We start from the raw sequence: 18,249 nt of genomic DNA on the forward strand, positions 1-18,249 counted from the left end.
ACAACCTTCATAGAACATAGAACACTACAGCACAAACAGGCCCTTTGGCCCACAGACGTCTCCGTTTTTCCAGCCCCCAAAAATATATGTTATTGCATTTTCTTGCAAATAGATCAACCCCACCTTGGCAGCCCAGACATGTTCCACTCACTGTAATATTCAACACAGCGTTTAGCCCTGCTGCCTCACAGCGCCAGGGACCCAGGTTCAATTCTGGCTACTGTCTGTGGGGAGTTTGCACTTTTTTTTTACATTCTCTCTGTGTTTGCCTGGGTTTCCTCCGGGAGCTCGGATTTCGTCCCACAATCCAAAGATTAGGTTGATTGGCCATGCTAAATTGAACCTAGTGTCAGGGGGATTAGCAGGGTAAATGTGTGAGGTTAAGGCAATAGGGCCTGAGTGGGATTGTGGTTGGTGCAGACTCAATGGGCCAAATGGCCTCTTTCTGCACTGTAGGATTCCAAGATTCAACCTCACTTATTCCTCCCACAAATGAATCCTTCTTGCTACCTTATAACTGGGAGCAAGGGGTCAAGCAGGTGATATGGGCCTGTGTTGTAAAGATGTGCAGTAGTTTAAAACGTGACCACTCTTTCTGTCATTTGCCGTTTCAGAGTGATGAGTGCCCACACCGGGCTTCACGGTAATGCTCGGTGTATAAGCATGGCAGCACTGGGAAGAACAAACAAAGAAAGTTACAGCAGGCCCTCTGAGCCTGCACCGACCATGCTGCCCAACTAAACTAAAACCCCATACCCTTCCGGAGACCATATCCCTCCATTCCCATCATGTTCATGTATTTTTAAAGACACCCCTTAGAAGTCATTATCGTATTTGCTTCCACTACCTCCCTGGCAGCGAGTTCCAGGCACCCACCACCCTCTGTGTAAAAAACTTGCCTTGTACGTCTCCTTTCAACCTTGCCCCTCGCACCTTAAACCTGTGCCCCCTAAGAATTGACTCTTCCATCCTGGGAAAAAGATTTTGACTATTCACTCTGTCCATGCCCCTCATAAGCTTGTAGACTTCTGTCAAGTCACCCCTCAACCTCCGTTGTTCCAGTGCGAACAAACTAGGTTTATCCAACCTCTCCTCACCACTAATACCCTCCAGACTAGGCAACATCCTGGTAAACCTCATCTGTACCCTGTCCAAAGCATCCACACCCTTCTGGTTGTGTGGTGACCAGAATTGTACAATTACAAATAACAACAATCTCAATGTGAAGTCATCACTGTCCAAGAATGATGCCCATCGAAACATCCGCAGGACAGTCTAGTGCGTTTCATAGAATCCCTACAGTGCAGTGGGAGTCGTATGGTCCATCAGACCTGCCCTGACTCTCTGGCAGAGAACCTTACCCAGGCCTTTTACTCCACCCTATCTCCTAAACATCCTGGGACACTAAGGGACAATTTAGAATGGCCAATCCAGTTAATTTGCAAAGATGTGTGGGTTAGGTTGATGTCAAATTGCGCCTTGGTGTCAGGAGGGTTAGTAAGGTAAATACATGGGGTTACAGGGATAGGCCCTGTATGGAATTGTTGTCAGCGCAGGCTCAATGAGCCAAATGGCCTCCTTCTGCATTGTAGGAATTCTATAATTATATGGGAGGAAAGAGGAGCACCCGGAGGAAACTCGCACAGACACGGGGAGAAAGTGCAAACTCCACACAGTCACCCAAGGCTGGAATTGAGCCAGGGTCCCTGGAGCTGTAAGGCAGCAGTACCACCATGCCACCCAGAGAGATGGAAGACACTTGGTTGAATAACTGGTTTATCATCAATCCACAGTGCTGACAGAATATAGTCATCATCGTGTCCTCCAGTGTCACTGATGACTTCCACAATTTAACTCGGGATCGGATCCGAGAATTTGCGAATGGATGGTCTGTGGCATAGAAACTTTACACAGCTGTCTAAAGTCTAACTGTACTTGTTTGCTCACACAAGATAAGTTCAGGTTTTGTTTAACTAACACTATGTTATTGAAGAGGGAAGTATTCATTGCACAGTGTACAACGTACAGTTAATGCAAGCTTCCCTCATGAATTCCTGCATCTGCAAGTTGCCGAGTTTATAACAAAATAGTTTCATTAACTTATTTGCTGAATTTTAATATATAAATATTGGTAATTATAGTTCAGTGTGGTTGAAAAATCGCTGCTCGACCTTTTGGTTAAGATCAAGTGTCGTATGGACATGCTGTACTTGGTTGAGGTCATTAGGTTACCTTTTAGCTGCATTTGAAGCAATTTTTAAAAGCGGCATCTCGGCCTTGTGGCTAAGATGCAAATGAGATCAAGCCTTGGAGGAGGAGCTATGCCTACTCCAATCAGCCTGGATCATGTAGATCAAACCCAAGACAGGAGGGGAGAGCCCTGTCTTATCAGTGTGGATCGGGAATGTCCCAACTTGTTGAGACTCTGAATTGGATTTGATTTGATTGAATTGGAATAAAAAAAAATCAGAGGAATTGGAGGAAACGGCATTGGAAAAACCCGAATTTGGTGAATGATTCTTTAAATATACTTCTTCCAAAAATTACAATTTTCAGTGATATTGTGCCTTACAAGGTCTCACTTTGACACTGGTTCGTGTGAGGGAGGTTTTAGGGCAGATCGCCAAAAGCTGCGTCAAAGTTTCAAATGGTAGATAAAGGCCAACATTAGAACCATAGAGTCCCTACAGTGCAGAAAAGACCATTCAGCCCATCTGAATCTCCATTAGAGCATCTTACCAAGGCTTTCTCCCCGCCCCATCCCCATAACCGCACGCATTTCCCATGGCTAATCCATCTAACCTAAGCATGTTGGGACACTAACGGGCAATTTAGCATGGCCAATCCACCTAACTCACATACCTTTGGACTGCGGGAGGAAACTGGAGCACCCGGAGGAAACGCAAGTGGAGAGATAGGAAGAGAATTCCAGAGCTGAGGGCCCAAGACTTACTGCAGTGGGGTTTTGTCCCCACACTTCAAAGATCTGTGGGTTGGGTTGATTGGCCATGCTAAATTGTCCCTTATATCAGGGGGATTAGCAGGGTAAATACGTGGGGTTATAGAGATAGTGCTTGGTGGGATTGTTGTCAGTGCAGATTTGAAGAGCCAAATGGCCTCCTTCTGCACTGTAAGGATTCTATGATCTGTACTGGGCCCTCTGCTCTTTGTGAATCTCTGGAATTCTCTGCCCGTTGAAGTGGTGGAGGCTACCTCACTAAATATATTTAAGTCACGGGTAGATAGGTTTCTGATAGACAAGGGAATTAAGGGTTATGGGGAGAAAGCGGGAAAGTGGAACTGATCCACTTCAGATCAGCCATGATCTTATTGAATGGCGGGGCAGGCTCAAGGAGCTAGATGGCCTCCTACTGCTCCTATTTCTTATGTTCTTACGTGATATATATAAAGGACTTGGATGAAAATGTGGGTGGGTGGGTTAGTAAGTTTGCAAGGAAAAGCCACAAAGATAGGTGAAAACTAGAAATTAGAAGTAGGAGTAAGCTATACCTGGGTCACTGGTCCCAAAATGATCCCTCAGTGACCAGTTACCAGGGACCAGTAATTTCATTTGTTTTAAGATAGCTACGGAGACGATAGGTCAGACCCAAAAGTTAAAATTCTAAATTGGGGCAAGGCCAATTTTGATGGTATCAGGTAGGAACTGTCAAAAGCTAATTGGGGAAGACTGTGGGGAGGCAAAGGGATGTCTGGTAAGTGGGAGGCTTTCAAAAGTGTGTTCACCAGGGTTCAGGGCAAGCACATTCCTCTTAGAGTGAAAGGCAAGGCTGGCAGAAGTAAGGAACCCTGGATGATTCAGGATATTGAGGCCCTGGTTAAGAAGGAAAAGGAGGCACATGACATGCATAAGCAGCTGGGATCAAGTGAATCCCTTGAAGAGTATAAGGGTGTAGGAGTAGAGTTAGGAAAGAAATCAGAAGGGCAAAAAGGGGACACGAGATTGTTTTGGCAGATAAGGCGAAGGAGAATCCAAAGACCTTCAACAAATACATAAAGGGCAAAAGAGTAACTAGGGAGAGTAGAGCCTCTTAAGGATCACTAAGGTAATCTAAGGTAAGCAGATCCACAAGAGATGGATGAGACCCTAAATGAATATTTATGATCTCATAAATATGATAAAAGATGATCCTGGATAGGTGCGAAAGTAACAGGGTAGTTGTTATGGGGGACTTTAACTTTACAAATATCGATTGGAAAAGCTATAGTTCAAGCACGTTAGAGGAGTCAGTTTTTGTCCAGTGTGCGCAGGAAGGTTTCCTGACACAGTATGTAGGTAGGCCAACAAGAGGTGAGGCTACATTGGATTTGGTACTGGGTAATGAACCAGACCAGGTGTTAGACTTGGAGGTAGGTGAGCACTTTGGTGATAGTGACCACAATTCGGTTATGTTTACCTTAGTGATGGAAAGGGATAGGTATATACCGAAGGGCAGAAGTTATAGCTGGGGGAAAGGTAATTATGAGGCTATTAGGTGAGATTTAGGATACATAGGTTGGAGTAGGAAATTTCACGGGCTGGGAACATCTGAAATGTGGAGCTTATTCAAGGAGCAGCTGCTGCAAGTCCTTGATAAATATGTACCTGTCAGGGAGGAAGTGGTCGAGCAAGGGAACCGTGGTGTACTAAGGAAGTTGAATCTCTGGTGAAGAGGAAGAAGGAGGCTTATGTAAAGATGAGACATGAAGGCTCAGTTAGGGCACTGGAGAGTTACAAATTAGCCAGGAAGGAGCTAAAGAGAGAGTTAAGAAGAGCTAGAAAAGGACATGAGAAGACTTTGGCAGGTAGGATCAAGGAGAACCCTAAAGCTTTCTACAGGTGTGTCAAGAATAAAAGATTGGTTAGGGCAAGATTAGGGCCAGTCAGAGACAGTAGTGGGAAGTTGTGCATGGAGTCTGAAGAGATAGGAGAAGCACTGAATGAGTATTTTCATCAGTATTTGCGCAGGAAAAAGTCAGTGTAGTCAAGGAGAATACTGAGATACCAGGTAGTAGACTAGATGGGATTGAGGTACATAAGGAGGAGGTGTTAGCAATTCTTGAGAGTGTGAAAATAGATAAGTCCCCTGGGCCGGATGGGATTTACCCTAGGATTCTCTGGGAGGCTAGGGAGGAGATTGCAGAGTCTTTGGCTTTGATCTTCATGTCATCATTGACTACAGGTATAGTGCCGGAAGACTGGAGGATAGCAAATGTTGTCCCCTTGTTCAAGAAGGGGAGTAGAGACCTTCCTGGGAATTATAGACCAGTGAGCTTTACTTCTGTTGTGGGCAAAGTTTTGGAAAGAATTATAAGGGATAGGATTTATCATCATCTAGAGAGAAATAAATTGATTAGGGATAGTCAACAGGGTTTTGTGAAGGGTAGGTCGTGCCTCACAAACCTTATCGAGTTTTTTGAAAAGGTGACCAAAGAGGTGGATAAGGGTAAGGCAGTTGACGTGGTGTATATGGATTTTGGCAAAGCGTTTGATAAGGTTCCCCATGGTAGGCTACTGCAGAAAATGCAGATGCATGGGATTGAGGGTGATTTAGCAGTTTGGATCAGGAATTGGCTAGCTGATAGAAGACAGAGCATGGTGGTTGATGGGAAATATTCAACCTGGAGTTCAGTTACAAGTGGTGTACATCAGGGATCTGTTTTGGGGCCACTGCTGTTTGTCATTTTTATCAATGACCTAGATGAGGGTGTAGAAGGATGGGTTAGTAAATTTGCTGACGACACCAAAGCTGGAGGAGTTGTAGACAGTGAGGATGGATGTTACAGTTTGCAGAGGGACATAGATAAGCTGCAGAGCTGGGCTGAGAGGTGGCAAATGGAGTTTAATGCGGAAAAGTGTGAGGTGAATCACTTTGGTAAGAGTAACAGGAGTACAGAATATAGGGCTAATGTCCTAATGGAAGGACTCTTGGTAGTGTTGACGAGCAGAGAGATCTCGGGGTACATGTGCATAGCTCCCTGAAAGTTGGCACCCAGGTTGATAAGGTTGTTAAGAAGGCGTACGGTGTGTTAGCTTTTATTGGTAGAGGGATTGAATTTCAGAGCCATGAGGTCATGTTGCAACTGTACAAAACTCTGGTGCGGCCGCACTTGGAGTATTGCGTACAGTTCTGGTCGCCGCATTATAAGAAAGATGTGGAGACATTGGAAAGGGTGCAGAGGAGGTTTACCAGGATGTTGCCTGGTATGGTGGGAAGGTCTTATGAGGAAAGGCTGAGGGACTTGAGGTTATTTTTGTTAGAAAGAAGAAGGTTAAGAGGTGACCTAATTGAGGCATACAAGATGATCAGAGGATTGGATAGGGTGGACAGTGAGAGCCTTTTTCCTCAGATGGTGATGGCTAACACGAGGGGACATAGCTTTAAATTAAGGGGTGGTAATTATAGGATGGATGTCAGAGGTAGGTTCTTTACTCAGAGGGTAGTGAGGGTGTGGAATGCCCTGCCTGCAGCAGTTGTGGACTCGCCAACTTTAAGGGTGTTCAAGTGGTCAGTGGATAGGCATATGGATAACATTGGAATAGTTTAGGTTAGAGGGTCATTAGATTGGTTCCACTGGTCAGCGCAACATCGAGGGCCGAAGGGCCTGTACTAATAGTGATGTCTTGAGGAGTGTACATATTACAGAGAAAGAGCTGCTGGAAGTCTTAAAGAGCGTCAAGGCAGATAAATCCCCAAGACCTCATGAAGTGTATCCCAGGACAGGGAGGCTAGGGAGGAAATTGTGGGTCCCCTAGCAGAGATATTTGAATTATCGATAGTCATGGGAGATGTACCTGAAGATTGGAAGGTAGCAAATGTTGTGCCTTTGTTTAAAAAGGGCTGCAAGGAAAAGCCTGGGAACTACAGGCCAGTGAGCCTTACATTTGTGGTGGGTAAGTTGTTGGAGGGTATTTTGAGAGACAGGATCTACAGGCATTTAGAAAGGCAAGGACTGATTAGGGACAGTCAGCATGGCTTTGTGAGTGGAAAATCATGTCTCACAAATTTGATTGCATTTTTTGAAGGGGTAACTAAGAAGGTAGATGACGGCGTGCAGTTGATGTTGTCTACATGGACTTTAGCAAGGTCTTTGACAAAGTATCACATGGTAGGTTGTTGCATAACGTTAAATCTCATGGGATCCAGGGTGAAGTAAGTAAATGGATACAAAACTGGCTTCTTGACAGAAGCCAGACGGTGATTGTAGAGGGTTGCTTTTCAAACTGGAGGCCTGTGACCAGCGGTGTGCCTTAGGAATCAGTGCTGGACCCACCGTTATTTGTTACTTATATTAATAATTTGGATGAGAATATAGGAGACATGGTTAGTAAGTTTGCAGATGACACCAAGATTGGTGGTGTAGTGATGGTGAAGAAAGTTATCTCTGATTGCAATGGGGTCTTGATCAATTGGGCCAATGGACTGACAAATGGCAGATGGAGTTTAATTTAGATAAATGCGAGGTGATGTATTTTGGTAGATTGAACCAGGGCAGGACTTAATGGTAGGACACTGGGGAGAGTTACAGAACAAAGAGATCTAGGGATACATGTTCATAACTCCTATCCAGATGGGATGGTCTTCATCTGAATTGGGCTGGGACCAGAGTCCTGGCAAATTGTATAACTAGGGCTGTAGATAGGGCTTTAAATTAAATAGTGGGGGGGAGGGTTCAGGGGTAGGGGGAATTACAAAATCAAAGGTAAAGGAGAGGGAACGAGTGCAGGTTAATGTTGAGAACATTCAACTAGTTAAAGGGGTAGAGGGCTCAGGAGAGGTTAGTAGCATTTCAACAAATCACGTCTAGATACAGGCTGGCATAAAGACACTTTACCTGAATGCACGAAGCATTCGAAACAAAGTGAATGAGTTGATGGCACAAATCAGTACAAATGGGTTTGATCTAGTGGCCATTACAGAAACATGGTTGCAGGGTGACCAGGATTGGGAACTGAATATCCAGGGGTATCAGACATTTAGGAAGGATAGACAGGAAGGAAAAAGAGGCAGGGTAGCTCTGTTAATAAAAAACATCGGGGCAGTAGTGAGAGACGATATAGGCTCTATGGAGCAAACTGTGGAATCGTTGTGGGTGGAGATAAGGAATAGTAAGGGGAGAAAGTCACTGGTGGGTGTGGTTTATAGGCCCCTAAATAATAACTTTGAGGTGGGGCGGGCTATAAATAAGCAAATAAGGGATGCGTGCAAAAACAGAACGGCGATGATTATGGGGGATTTTAACCTGCATATTGATTGGTTGACTCAAGTCGGATGCGGTGGACTTGAGGAAGAGTTCTTAGAATGCTGTCGGGATAGTTTCCTCGAACAGTATGTTACTGAACCTACGAGGGAGTGAGTTATCTGGGATCTGGTCCTGTGTAATGAGACAGGTAGAATTAAAGATCTTCTTGTGAGGGATCCTCTCGGGATGAGTGATCACAATGTGGTTGAATTTCTAATACAGATGGAGGGTGAGAAAATAGGGTCCCAAACCAGTGTCCTCTGCTTGAACAGAGAGGAGTATGATAAGATGAGGGCAGAATTGGCTAATCTGGATTGGGAGCGCAGACTGGTTGGTAGGACAGCTGAGGAACAGTGGAAGATTTTTAAGGAGATTTTTCTCAGTACTCCGCAAAAATATATTCCGGTGATAAAGGAGGAATGTAAGTAAAGGGATACCAGCCGTGGATAACGAAGGAAATAAAGGAGAGTATTAAATTAAAAATCGATGCGTACAGAGTGGCCAAAACTAGTGGGGAATTAGAAGATTGGGAAAGCTTTAAAAAAACAACAAAGAACGACTAAGAAAGCGATTGTGGGTAATCTAGGAAGTTGGATCAGGAATTGGCTATCAGATAGGAGACAGAGGGTGGTGGTGGATGGTAAATATTCATCATGGAGTACAGTTACGAGTGGTGTGCCTCAGGGATCTGTTTTGGGGCCACTGTTGTTTGTAATTTTTATTAATGATCTGGATGAGGGTATAGTTGGATGGATTAGTAAATTTGCTGATGACACCAAAATTGGAGGAGTGGTAGATTGTGAGGAAGGGTGTCATAGTCTGCAGGGAGACTTAGATAGGTTGCAGAGCTGGGCCGAGAGGTGGCGGATGGAATTTAATGCGGAGAAGTGTGAGGTAATTCACTTTGGTAGGAGCAACAGATGTGTCGAGTATAGGGCTAACGGGAGGACTTTGAATAGTGTGGATGAACAGAGGGATCTAGGTGTGTGTGTACATAGATCCCTGGAAGTTGGGAATCAAGTAGATAAGGTTGTTAAGAAGGCGTACGGTGTCTTGGCGTTTATTGGTAGGGGGATTGAATTTAGGAGTCGCAGTGTAATGTTGCAACTGTACACTACTCTAGTGCGGCCGCACTTGGAGTACTGTGTGCAGTTCTGGTCCCCGCATTACAAGAAGGATGTGGAGGCGTTGGAGAGGGTGCAGAGGAGGTTTACTAGGATGTTGCCTGGTATGGTGGGGAGGTCCTATGAGGAGAGACTGAGGGATTTAGGGTTGTTTTCGTTGGAAAGAAGGCGGCTAAGAGGGGATCTTATTGAAACATATAAGATGATTAGAGGTTTAGATAGGGTGGATAGTGATAGCCTTTTTCCTCGGATGGAGAAAGCTAGCACGAGGGGGCATGGCTTTAAATTAAGGGGGGGTAGCTACAGGACGGATGTCAGGGGTAGGTTCTTTACCCAGCGGGTGGTGAGGGATTGGAATGCCCTGCCTGCTGCAGTTGTAAATGCGTCTAGTTTGGGGGCGTTTAAGAGATCTCTGGATAGGTTTATGGACGAAAAGGGATTGGTATAGGCTAGTGGGTCATTGTTTTTGTAACTGGTCGGCGCAACATCGTGGGCCGAAGGGCCTGTTCTGCGCTGTAATGTTCTATGTTCTATGTTCTATGTTCTATGTTCTATAAAGAAAGGAAAGCTAAATTATGAAACTAAACTAGCGCAAAATATAAAAACTGATAGCAAAAGTTTTTACAAACATATAAAAAGTGGCTAAAGTAAATGTTGGACCCTTAGACGATGAGAAGGGGGATTTAATAATGGGAAATGAGGAAATGGCTGAGGCCTTAAACAAGTTTTTTGTGTCGGTCTTTATGGTAGAGGACACAAATAACTTACTGAACAGGGGCTGAGGTCCTTAATACAATTACTGTTACTAAAGAAGTAGTGCTTGGTAGACTAACAGGACTAAAGATAGTCAAGTCCCTGGGCCCAGATGGAATGCATCCCAGGGTACTGAAAGAAATGGCAGAAGTGATAGCAGATGCGTTAATAGTGATTTATCAAAATTCACTGGACTCTGGGGAAGTGCCGGCAGATTGGAAAACAGCTACTGTTACGCCGCTGTTTAAAAAAGGAGGTAGACAAAAGGCGGGTAACTACAGGCCGGTTAGCTTAACGTCCACAGTTGGGAAAATGCAGGAATCCATCATTAAAGAAGAAATAGCAGGATGCCTGGAAAGGAACGGTTCGATCAAGCAGACGCAGCATGGATTCATGAAGGGAAAGTCGTGTTTGACGAATTTATTAGATTTTTATGAAGATGTAACAAGCGTGGTAGACAGAGGGGAACCGGTGGATGTGGTGTTTTTAGATTTCCAGAAGGCGTTGATAAGGTGCCTCACAAAAGGTTGCTGCAGAAGATTAGGGTACTCGGAGCTGGGGGTAAAGTGTTAGTGTGGATTGAGGATTGGTTATCTAACAGGAAGCAGAGAATTGGAATAAATGGGTACTTTTCTGGTTGGCAGTTGGTGACTGGTGGCGTGCCGCAGGGATCGGTGCTGGGGCCTCAACTGTTTACCATATACATAGACGATCTGGAGGAGGGGGCTGAGTGTAGGGTAACAAAGTTTGCCAATGACACAAAGATGAGTGGGAAAGTGAATTGCATAGAGGGTATGGAAAGTCTGCAGAGAGATTTGGATAGGCTGAGTGAGTGGGCAAGGATCTGGCAGATGGAGTATAATGTTGGCAAGTGTGAGGTTATCCACTTTGGAATAAATAATAGTAAAATGGAATATTATTTAAATGGTGAAAAATTACAACATGCTACGGTGCAGAGGGACCTGGGGGTCCTTGTGCACGAATCGCAAAAACCCAGTCTGCAGGTGCAGCAGGTGATCAAGAAGGCGAATGGAATGTTGGCCTTTATCACGAGGGGGTTAGAATATAAAAGCAGGGAGGTCTTGCTGCAACTGTACAGGGCACTGGGGAGGCCACAACTAGAGTACTGTGTGCAATTTTGCCACATATTTATCCTACGTATCTTGTTGTTTCTAGTCTGATAACATGTGGCACAGGTAATAATCCTGAGATCATTATCTTTAAGGCCCTACTTTCCAGTTTGCTTCCGAGCTCCCTATATTCTGCTTTTAGGACCTCATCCCTTTTCTTACTGATGTCGTTTGTGCCAAAGTGCACCATGATGACTGGCAGTTCACCTTCCCCCTTCAGAATATCCTGCACCACTCCGAGACATCCTTGACCCTAACACCAGGGAGGCCACATACCACCCCGGAGTGTCTTTTGCAGCCGCACAATTGTCTATCTATTCCCCTTCCCCTATAATTATTTCATTTCTACACCTTTTGCTCCTCCCCTGTGCAGTAGACCCAACCATAGTGTAATGAATCTGGCTGTTTGGGAGTATGCAGCATATATAAAACCTGTATGGCAATTGCTTCGGAGATAATTTTCTATGTTCTGTACAGCTACACACACATATATTTGTAAGTTTATCGAACTAGCTAACATCTGAAACACCAAGGGTACTGAGGTACTGTGGCACATTGCACTGTTCCCATTGCCCTCATGTTTGGGATCACTGTGCGGGATAGCACAGGGAATTTGCTAGTTTTCATACATATCTTCATAAAATCATGGTGCACGTTCCTGAAAGTGTGGTTCATTCCTCTGAAAGGCATTAATGGTATCAAGTTGAGCTTGAAAATTGATGAAACAGCCTGAGTAAGTTGTATATAAAGATAAACTTTATAGCTTTTTATTCCTGTTACTGATTCAGAATAAAACATTTCAAATTTCTCAGCGATATGAGCCAGGACTGTCTGCTGGAAGGGGACATGCCTATCCCTGGTAACCTTTTATCCCCTTGTTAATCAAGAATCTATCTAGTTCTGTCTTAAAAATATTCAGAGACTTTATTGCCACTGCCTTTTAAGGAAGAGAATTCCAGAGACTCGTGGCCCTCAGAGAAAAAGTTTCTCATTGCTATCTTAAATGGGTGACCCCTTATTTTTTTAAACCATGACCCCTATTTCTAGATTCACCCATAAGAGGAAATATCCTCTCCACATCTGCTCTGTCAAGACCCCTCATGATCTTAAAGGTTTCAATCAAGTCACCTCTTCCTCTTAAATTGAGTACAAACCTAACTTGTCCAATCATCACTCAAAGGGCAACCTGTCCCTTCCTGGTATTAGTCTGATAAACTGTTTTCTGAACTGCTAATGCATTTATCTCTTTCATTAAATAAGGAATATTTGGGTGGCACAGTGGTTACCACTGCTGCCTCACAGAGCTAGGGACCCAGGTTCGATTCCAGCCTCGGGTGACTGTGTGGAGCTTGCACTTTCTTCCCATGTCTGCATGGTTTCCTCCCACAGTCCAAAGATGCGCAGGTTAGGTGAATTGGCCATGCAAAATTGACCCTAGTGTTAGGTGAATAGCTAGGGTAAATTCATGGGGATAGGGAATGGATGGGATTGTGGTTGGTGCAGACTAGATGGGCCAAATGGCCTCCTTCTGCACTGTAAGATTCTGTGAATATTCTATCAATACATGTCAGTGTGCCTTCCGCACAGAGCTGCAATCCTCTGGGCTATCCAAAGGCAGGTTGTATTTACAATGACTGCGGTGACCTGTGTCTGGACTGGGCTCAGAGCTGTCTGTCTGTCTGTCTCTCTGTCTCCATCTTCTGGGCTCAGTACTAAACACAGCTTAACAAAGTGAGGCGGAGGCCAGGAGAGCAGGTTCAAGGAAGGTTTAAGGATTGCTGCCAGTCTGCAGACACTCCTGAGGTGCTGAGTGTGACCAGGGTGAGTGTAGGGAGGAGAGAGGAGGGTCGGTGTTGTTAGGTATTGAGTCGGAGCCGCTGTAACAAACCTGTCGTTACTGTTACACTGATGCGGAACAGACAGGGGAAGCGGGCCCTGTAACTATGTTACAGTGCAGACATCCCCAACACCAACTCCTCAAGGTTACACTGCGGTCCTGCCGATCCCGGCTGCAACTGTGAAACCTCCCGGTGTGTAAGGCAGGGTCAGACCAGCCTGGGGACGGATTGGATGCTGGAGAGGGGCTGACTGGATGCTGGGGAAGGACTGGATGCTGAGCAGGGCCAGGCCAGCCTGGGTAGGGGTGGGTGTGTGGTCTGGGTGCTGGGCAGGGACTGGGTGCACAGTCTGGGTGCTGGGCAGGGACTGGGTGCGCAGTCTGGGTGCTGGGCAGGGACTGGGTGCGCAGTCTGGGTGCTGGGCAGGGACTGGGTGCACAGTCTGGGTGCTGGGTAGGGACTGGGTGCACAGTCTGGGTGCTGGGTAGGGACTGGGTGCACAGTCTGGGTGCTGGGCAGGGACTGGGTGCGCAGTCTGGGTGCTGGGTAGGGACTGGGTGCACAGTCTGGGTGCTGGGTAGGGACTGGGTGCACAGTCTGGGTGCTGGGCAGGGATTGGGTGCGCAGTCTGGGTGCTGGGCAGGGACTGGGTGCGCAGTCTGGGTGCTGGGCAGGGACTGGGTGCGCGGTCTGGGTGCTGGGCAGGGACTGGGTGCGCAGGCTGGGTGCTGGCAGGGACTGGGTGCACAGCCTGGGTGCTGGGCAGGGACTGGGTGCGCGGTCTGGGTGCTGGGCAGGGACTGGGTGTGCGGTCTGGGTGCTGGGCAGGGACTGGGTGTGCGGTCTGGGTGCTGGGCAGGGACTGGGTGTGCGGTCTGGGTGCTGGGCAGGGACTGGGTGTGCGGTCTGGGTGCTGGGCAGGGACTGGGTGTGTGGTCTGGGTGCTGGGCAGGGACTGGGTGCACAGTCTGGGTGCAGGGCAGGGACTGGGTGCGCAGTCTGGGTGCTGGGCAGGGACTGGGTGTGCAGTCTGGGTGCTGGGCAGGGACTGGGTGTGCAGTCTGGGTGCTGGGCAGGGACTGGGTGCGCAGGCTGGGTGCTGGCAGGGACTGGGTGCACAGCCTGGGTGCTGGGCAGGGACTGGGTGCGCGGTCTGGGTGCTGGGCAGGGACTGGGTGTGCGGTCTGGGTGCTGGGCAGGGACTGGGTGTGCAGTCTGGGTGCTGGGCAGGGACTGGGTGTGCGGTCTGGGTGCTGGGCAGGGACTGGGTGTGTGGTCTGGGTGCTGGGCAGGGACTGGGTGCACAGTCTGGGTGCTGGGCAGGGACTGGGTGTGCAGTCTGGGTGCTGGGCAGGGACTGGGTGTGCAGTCTGGGTGCTGGGCAGGGACTGGGTGTGCGGTCTGGGTGCTGGGCAGGGACTGGGTGCACAGTCTGGGTGCAGGGCAGGGACTGGGTGCGCAGTCTGGGTGCTGGGCAGGGACTGGGTGTGCAGTCTGGGTGCTGGGCAGGGACTGGGTGTGCAGTCTGGGTGCTGGGCAGGGACTGGGTGCACAGTCTGGGTGCTGGGTAGGGACTGGGTGCGCAGTCTGGGTGCTGGGTAGGGACTGGGTGTGTGGTCTGGGTGCTGGGCAGGGACTGGGTGCGCAGTCTGGGTGCTGGGCAGGGACTGGGTGTGTGGTCTGGGTGCTGGGCAGGGACTGGGTGCACAGTCTGGGTGCTGGGCAGGGACTGGGTGTGTGGTCTGGGTGCTGGGCAGGGACTGGGTGCTCAGTCTGGGTGCTGGGCAGGGACCGGGTGCACAGTCTGGGTGCTGGGCAGGGACTGGGTGCTCAGTCTGGGTGCTGGGCAGGGACTGGGTGCACAGTCTGGGTGCTGGGCAGGGGCTGGGTGCACAGTCTGGGTGCTGGGCAGAGGCTGGGTGCACAGTCTGGGTGCTGGGCAGGGACTGGGTGCGCAGTCTGGGTGCTGGGCAGGGATTAGGTGCGCTGTCTGGGTGCTGGGCAGAGACTGGGTGCGCAGTCTGGGTGCTGGGCAGGGATTAGGTGCGCTGTCTGGGTGCTGGGCAGGGATTAGGTGCGCTGTCTGGGTGCGGGGCAGAGACTGGGTGCGCTCTGCAGGAACCAGGAATTGTGGAGGCATTGGTGGTGATCTTTCAGGAATCACTGGAGGCAGGAGGGTATGATGTAGAGATATTGGACTGGGGTAAACACAGTAAGAAGTCTCACAACACCAGGTTAGAGTCCAACTAGTTTATTTGACAGTAATCCCACAAGCTTTTGGAAACAGTGTCCCTTCATCAGGTGTGTGGTAGGTTCTGATCAGAGATGGGCATAAGGGTACCCAGAGGACTGGAAAGTAGCTTGTGTAACATTGCTGTTTAAGAAGGGAAGGAAGCAGCAGACGGGAAATTATAGGTCAGTTAGCCTGACTTCGGTCATTGGCAAGATTTTAGAGATCTAAGATCGCAGAGTACTTGGAAGTGCATGATAAAGTAGGACTGAGTCAGCACGGTTTTGTCAAAGGGAGGTCAGGTCTGACAAATCTTCTTTGAGGAGGCAACAAGAAAATTAGGTAAAGGAGAACGTGATTTATTTAGATTTCCAGAAGGCCTTTGACAAAGGAGACTGTTAAATAAGTCAAGAGCCCATAGTGTTAAGGATAAGATCCTGGCATGGTTAGAGGATTGGCTGACTGGCAGAAGGCAAGGAGTGGGGACAAAGGGGTCTTTTTCAGGATGGCAGCCGGTGACTAGTGGCGTGTCTCAGGGGTCAGTGCTGGGACCACAACATTTTGCAATATAAATTAATGATTTGGAGGAAGGAACTCAAGCAGTATTGCTGAGTTTGCAGATGATATAAAGATATGTAGAGGGAGAGGTAGTATTGAGGAAAGGGGGGGCTGCAGAAGGAGTTGGACAGGTTAGGAGAGTGGGCAAAGAAGTGGCAGATGGAATACAATGTGGAAAAGTGTGAGGTTGTGCACTTTGGAAGGAGGAATGGAGGCATTGACTATTTTCTAAATGGGAAAATTCATAGGAAATCAGAAACACGAAAGGAACCTGGGGTCATTGTTCAAGATTCTCTTAAGGTTAAAGTGCAGGTTCATTGACGGTTAGGAAGGCAAATGAAATGTTAGCGTGAGGGCTAGAATATAAGAACAGGGATGTACTTCTGAGGCTGTATAAGGCTCTGTTCAGACCCCATTTGGATTATTGTGAGCAGTTTTGGGCCCCGTACCTGAGGAAGGATGTGCTGGCCTTGGAAAGGGTTCAGAGAACGTTCACAAGAATGATCCCTGGAATGAAGAGCTTGTCTTATGAGGAACGGTTGAGGACTCTGGGTCTATACTGGGAGTTTAGAATGATGAGGGGTGATCTTATTTAAACTTACAGGATACTACAAGGCCTGGGTAGAGTGGACATGGAGAGGATGTTTTCACTAGTAGGAAAAACTAGAACCAGAGGGCACAACCTCAGGCTAAAGGGACGATCCTTTAAAACATAGATGAGGAGGAATTTCTTCAGCTAGAGAGTGGTGAATCTGTGGAACTTTTGCTGCAGAAGGCTGTGGAGGCCAGGTCATTGAGTGTCTTTAAGACAGAGATAGATAGGTTCTTGATTAATAAGGGGATCAGGGGGAATGGAGATGAGAAAAATATCAGCCATGGCAGAGCAGACTAGATGGGCCGAGTGGCCTAATTCTGCTCCTATGTCTTATGATCTTATGCGTGTGCTGGGCAGGGACCGGATGCGTTGGGTAGGGATTGGGTGCTGGGCAGCTATCATCTGCCAGATGAGGCTGGGCTATGTGTGGCCACACAATCTGTATTCAGAGATAGAAGAGGGATTAACCTGTACAGCATCACCCAGCTCCAGCGAACCAGTCAGTCAACCAGGTGAACTATTGGAACCATGTGAAGGTTTGTCCCTCCTTGTGCGTGTGTGTAACAGTAAACCTTATATGTTCAGGTTCGCCCAGAGTGTAGAAATGAGATTGTGAGCACGGTCCCAGACTCTGTCTAACTCTGCTGATGTCCATTGGTCAACCCTGGTTGCTACTGCTCCATGCCAATAACTGTTGGTCAGCTCTGGACAACATGGATAACTGCTGATTAACACTGCTCACTGCTAGCCAACACTGGTCAACGCAGTTAATTACTGGTCAACAATGGTCAGAAGTTAATAAGATGGTTAATTGATTAAGGAATTTGGGGTCATTGTTCAAGATTCTCTTAAGGTTAACATGTAGACTCAGTCAACAGGAAGGCAAATGAAATGTTAGCATTCATGTCATGAGGGCTGGAATACAAGAGCAGGGATGTACTTCTGAGGCTGTATAAGGCTCTGGGCAGACCCCATTTGGAGTATTGTGAGCGGTTTTAACTGATAGTTAATCAGTCAGTCAGATAACTGCTGCTCAACACTTGTTACGAATGGTCAGTGCTGGTAACTGCTGGTTAACCTTGATAACAGGAGTACTGCTGGTCAGCACTGGTCAATAATAGGCACCATTACTGGGGATGATGAGGAGTAGAAGCAACTCGGGTGTTCGATTGGACGGATATGCGAAGTTGGTGCAGCAAACCATTCTCTGTCACCAGGTAGGTTGCAGTTTCGCTTTCAGTTCAATGGATTGTGGGTGTGTGTGTTGGTGTATGGGGGTGTGTCGCTGTGTGGGTGTGTGTCGTAGTGGGGGAGAGTGGACGTGTGTGTTGCGGGGAGGAGAGTGGGCATGCGTGTCGGAGGGGGTGGGTGGGCGTGCGTGTCGGAGGGGAGGGGTGAGCGTGAAGCTAATGCAATGTAATGCAACCCATCATCATCATCATCAAATGAGACAGAAGGATCACACACACACACACACACACACACACACACACACAGTCTGCTACATGTGCATATACAGTACACACACACACCCTTCTCCCATTTACATGTGACACTTGTGTAGAACACATTGGAAAATCATAGATTGTAGCTTGTTGATGAGTAAGCTCTGTAAGTAGATGTTGTCACCTATCGCACATCTCCGTAACTTAGAATATTACGATACTGAAAAGGGTGTCCAGGGTGCTGGGGGAGACGGGGTGGGGACACCTTGTGTAAACAGAGTGGGGGCTATGACAGTCTGATTCGGAAGAGGGGGTCGTAGCCCTGTTGGCTCCTC

At 47.6% G+C, this 18,249-nt stretch overlaps 1 protein-coding gene across 2 annotated transcripts in view; it reads left to right on the forward strand.

The window, feature by feature from the left end:
• The first annotated feature begins 17,569 nt into the window (after positions 1 to 17,569).
• LOC145353387 (phosphorylase b kinase regulatory subunit alpha, liver isoform-like) overlaps positions 17,570 to 18,249 on the forward strand; it is a 78,649-nt gene continuing 77,969 nt past the window's right edge. For both annotated transcript variants that reach the window (XM_080204114.1, XM_080204115.1), the window contains exon 1: positions 17,570 to 17,686. In XM_080204114.1, the coding sequence (XP_080060240.1) occupies positions 17,606 to 17,686 (81 nt within the window). In that variant the 5' untranslated portion in view covers positions 17,570 to 17,605. The remainder of the gene's footprint in view (positions 17,687 to 18,249) is intronic.

The sequence above is a fragment of the Carcharhinus amblyrhynchos genome, chromosome 15 (genome assembly GCF_965287045.1).
Source record: "Carcharhinus amblyrhynchos chromosome 15, sCarAmb.v2.hapA, whole genome shotgun sequence".
Taxonomy (NCBI): Eukaryota; Metazoa; Chordata; class Chondrichthyes; order Carcharhiniformes; family Carcharhinidae; genus Carcharhinus; species Carcharhinus amblyrhynchos.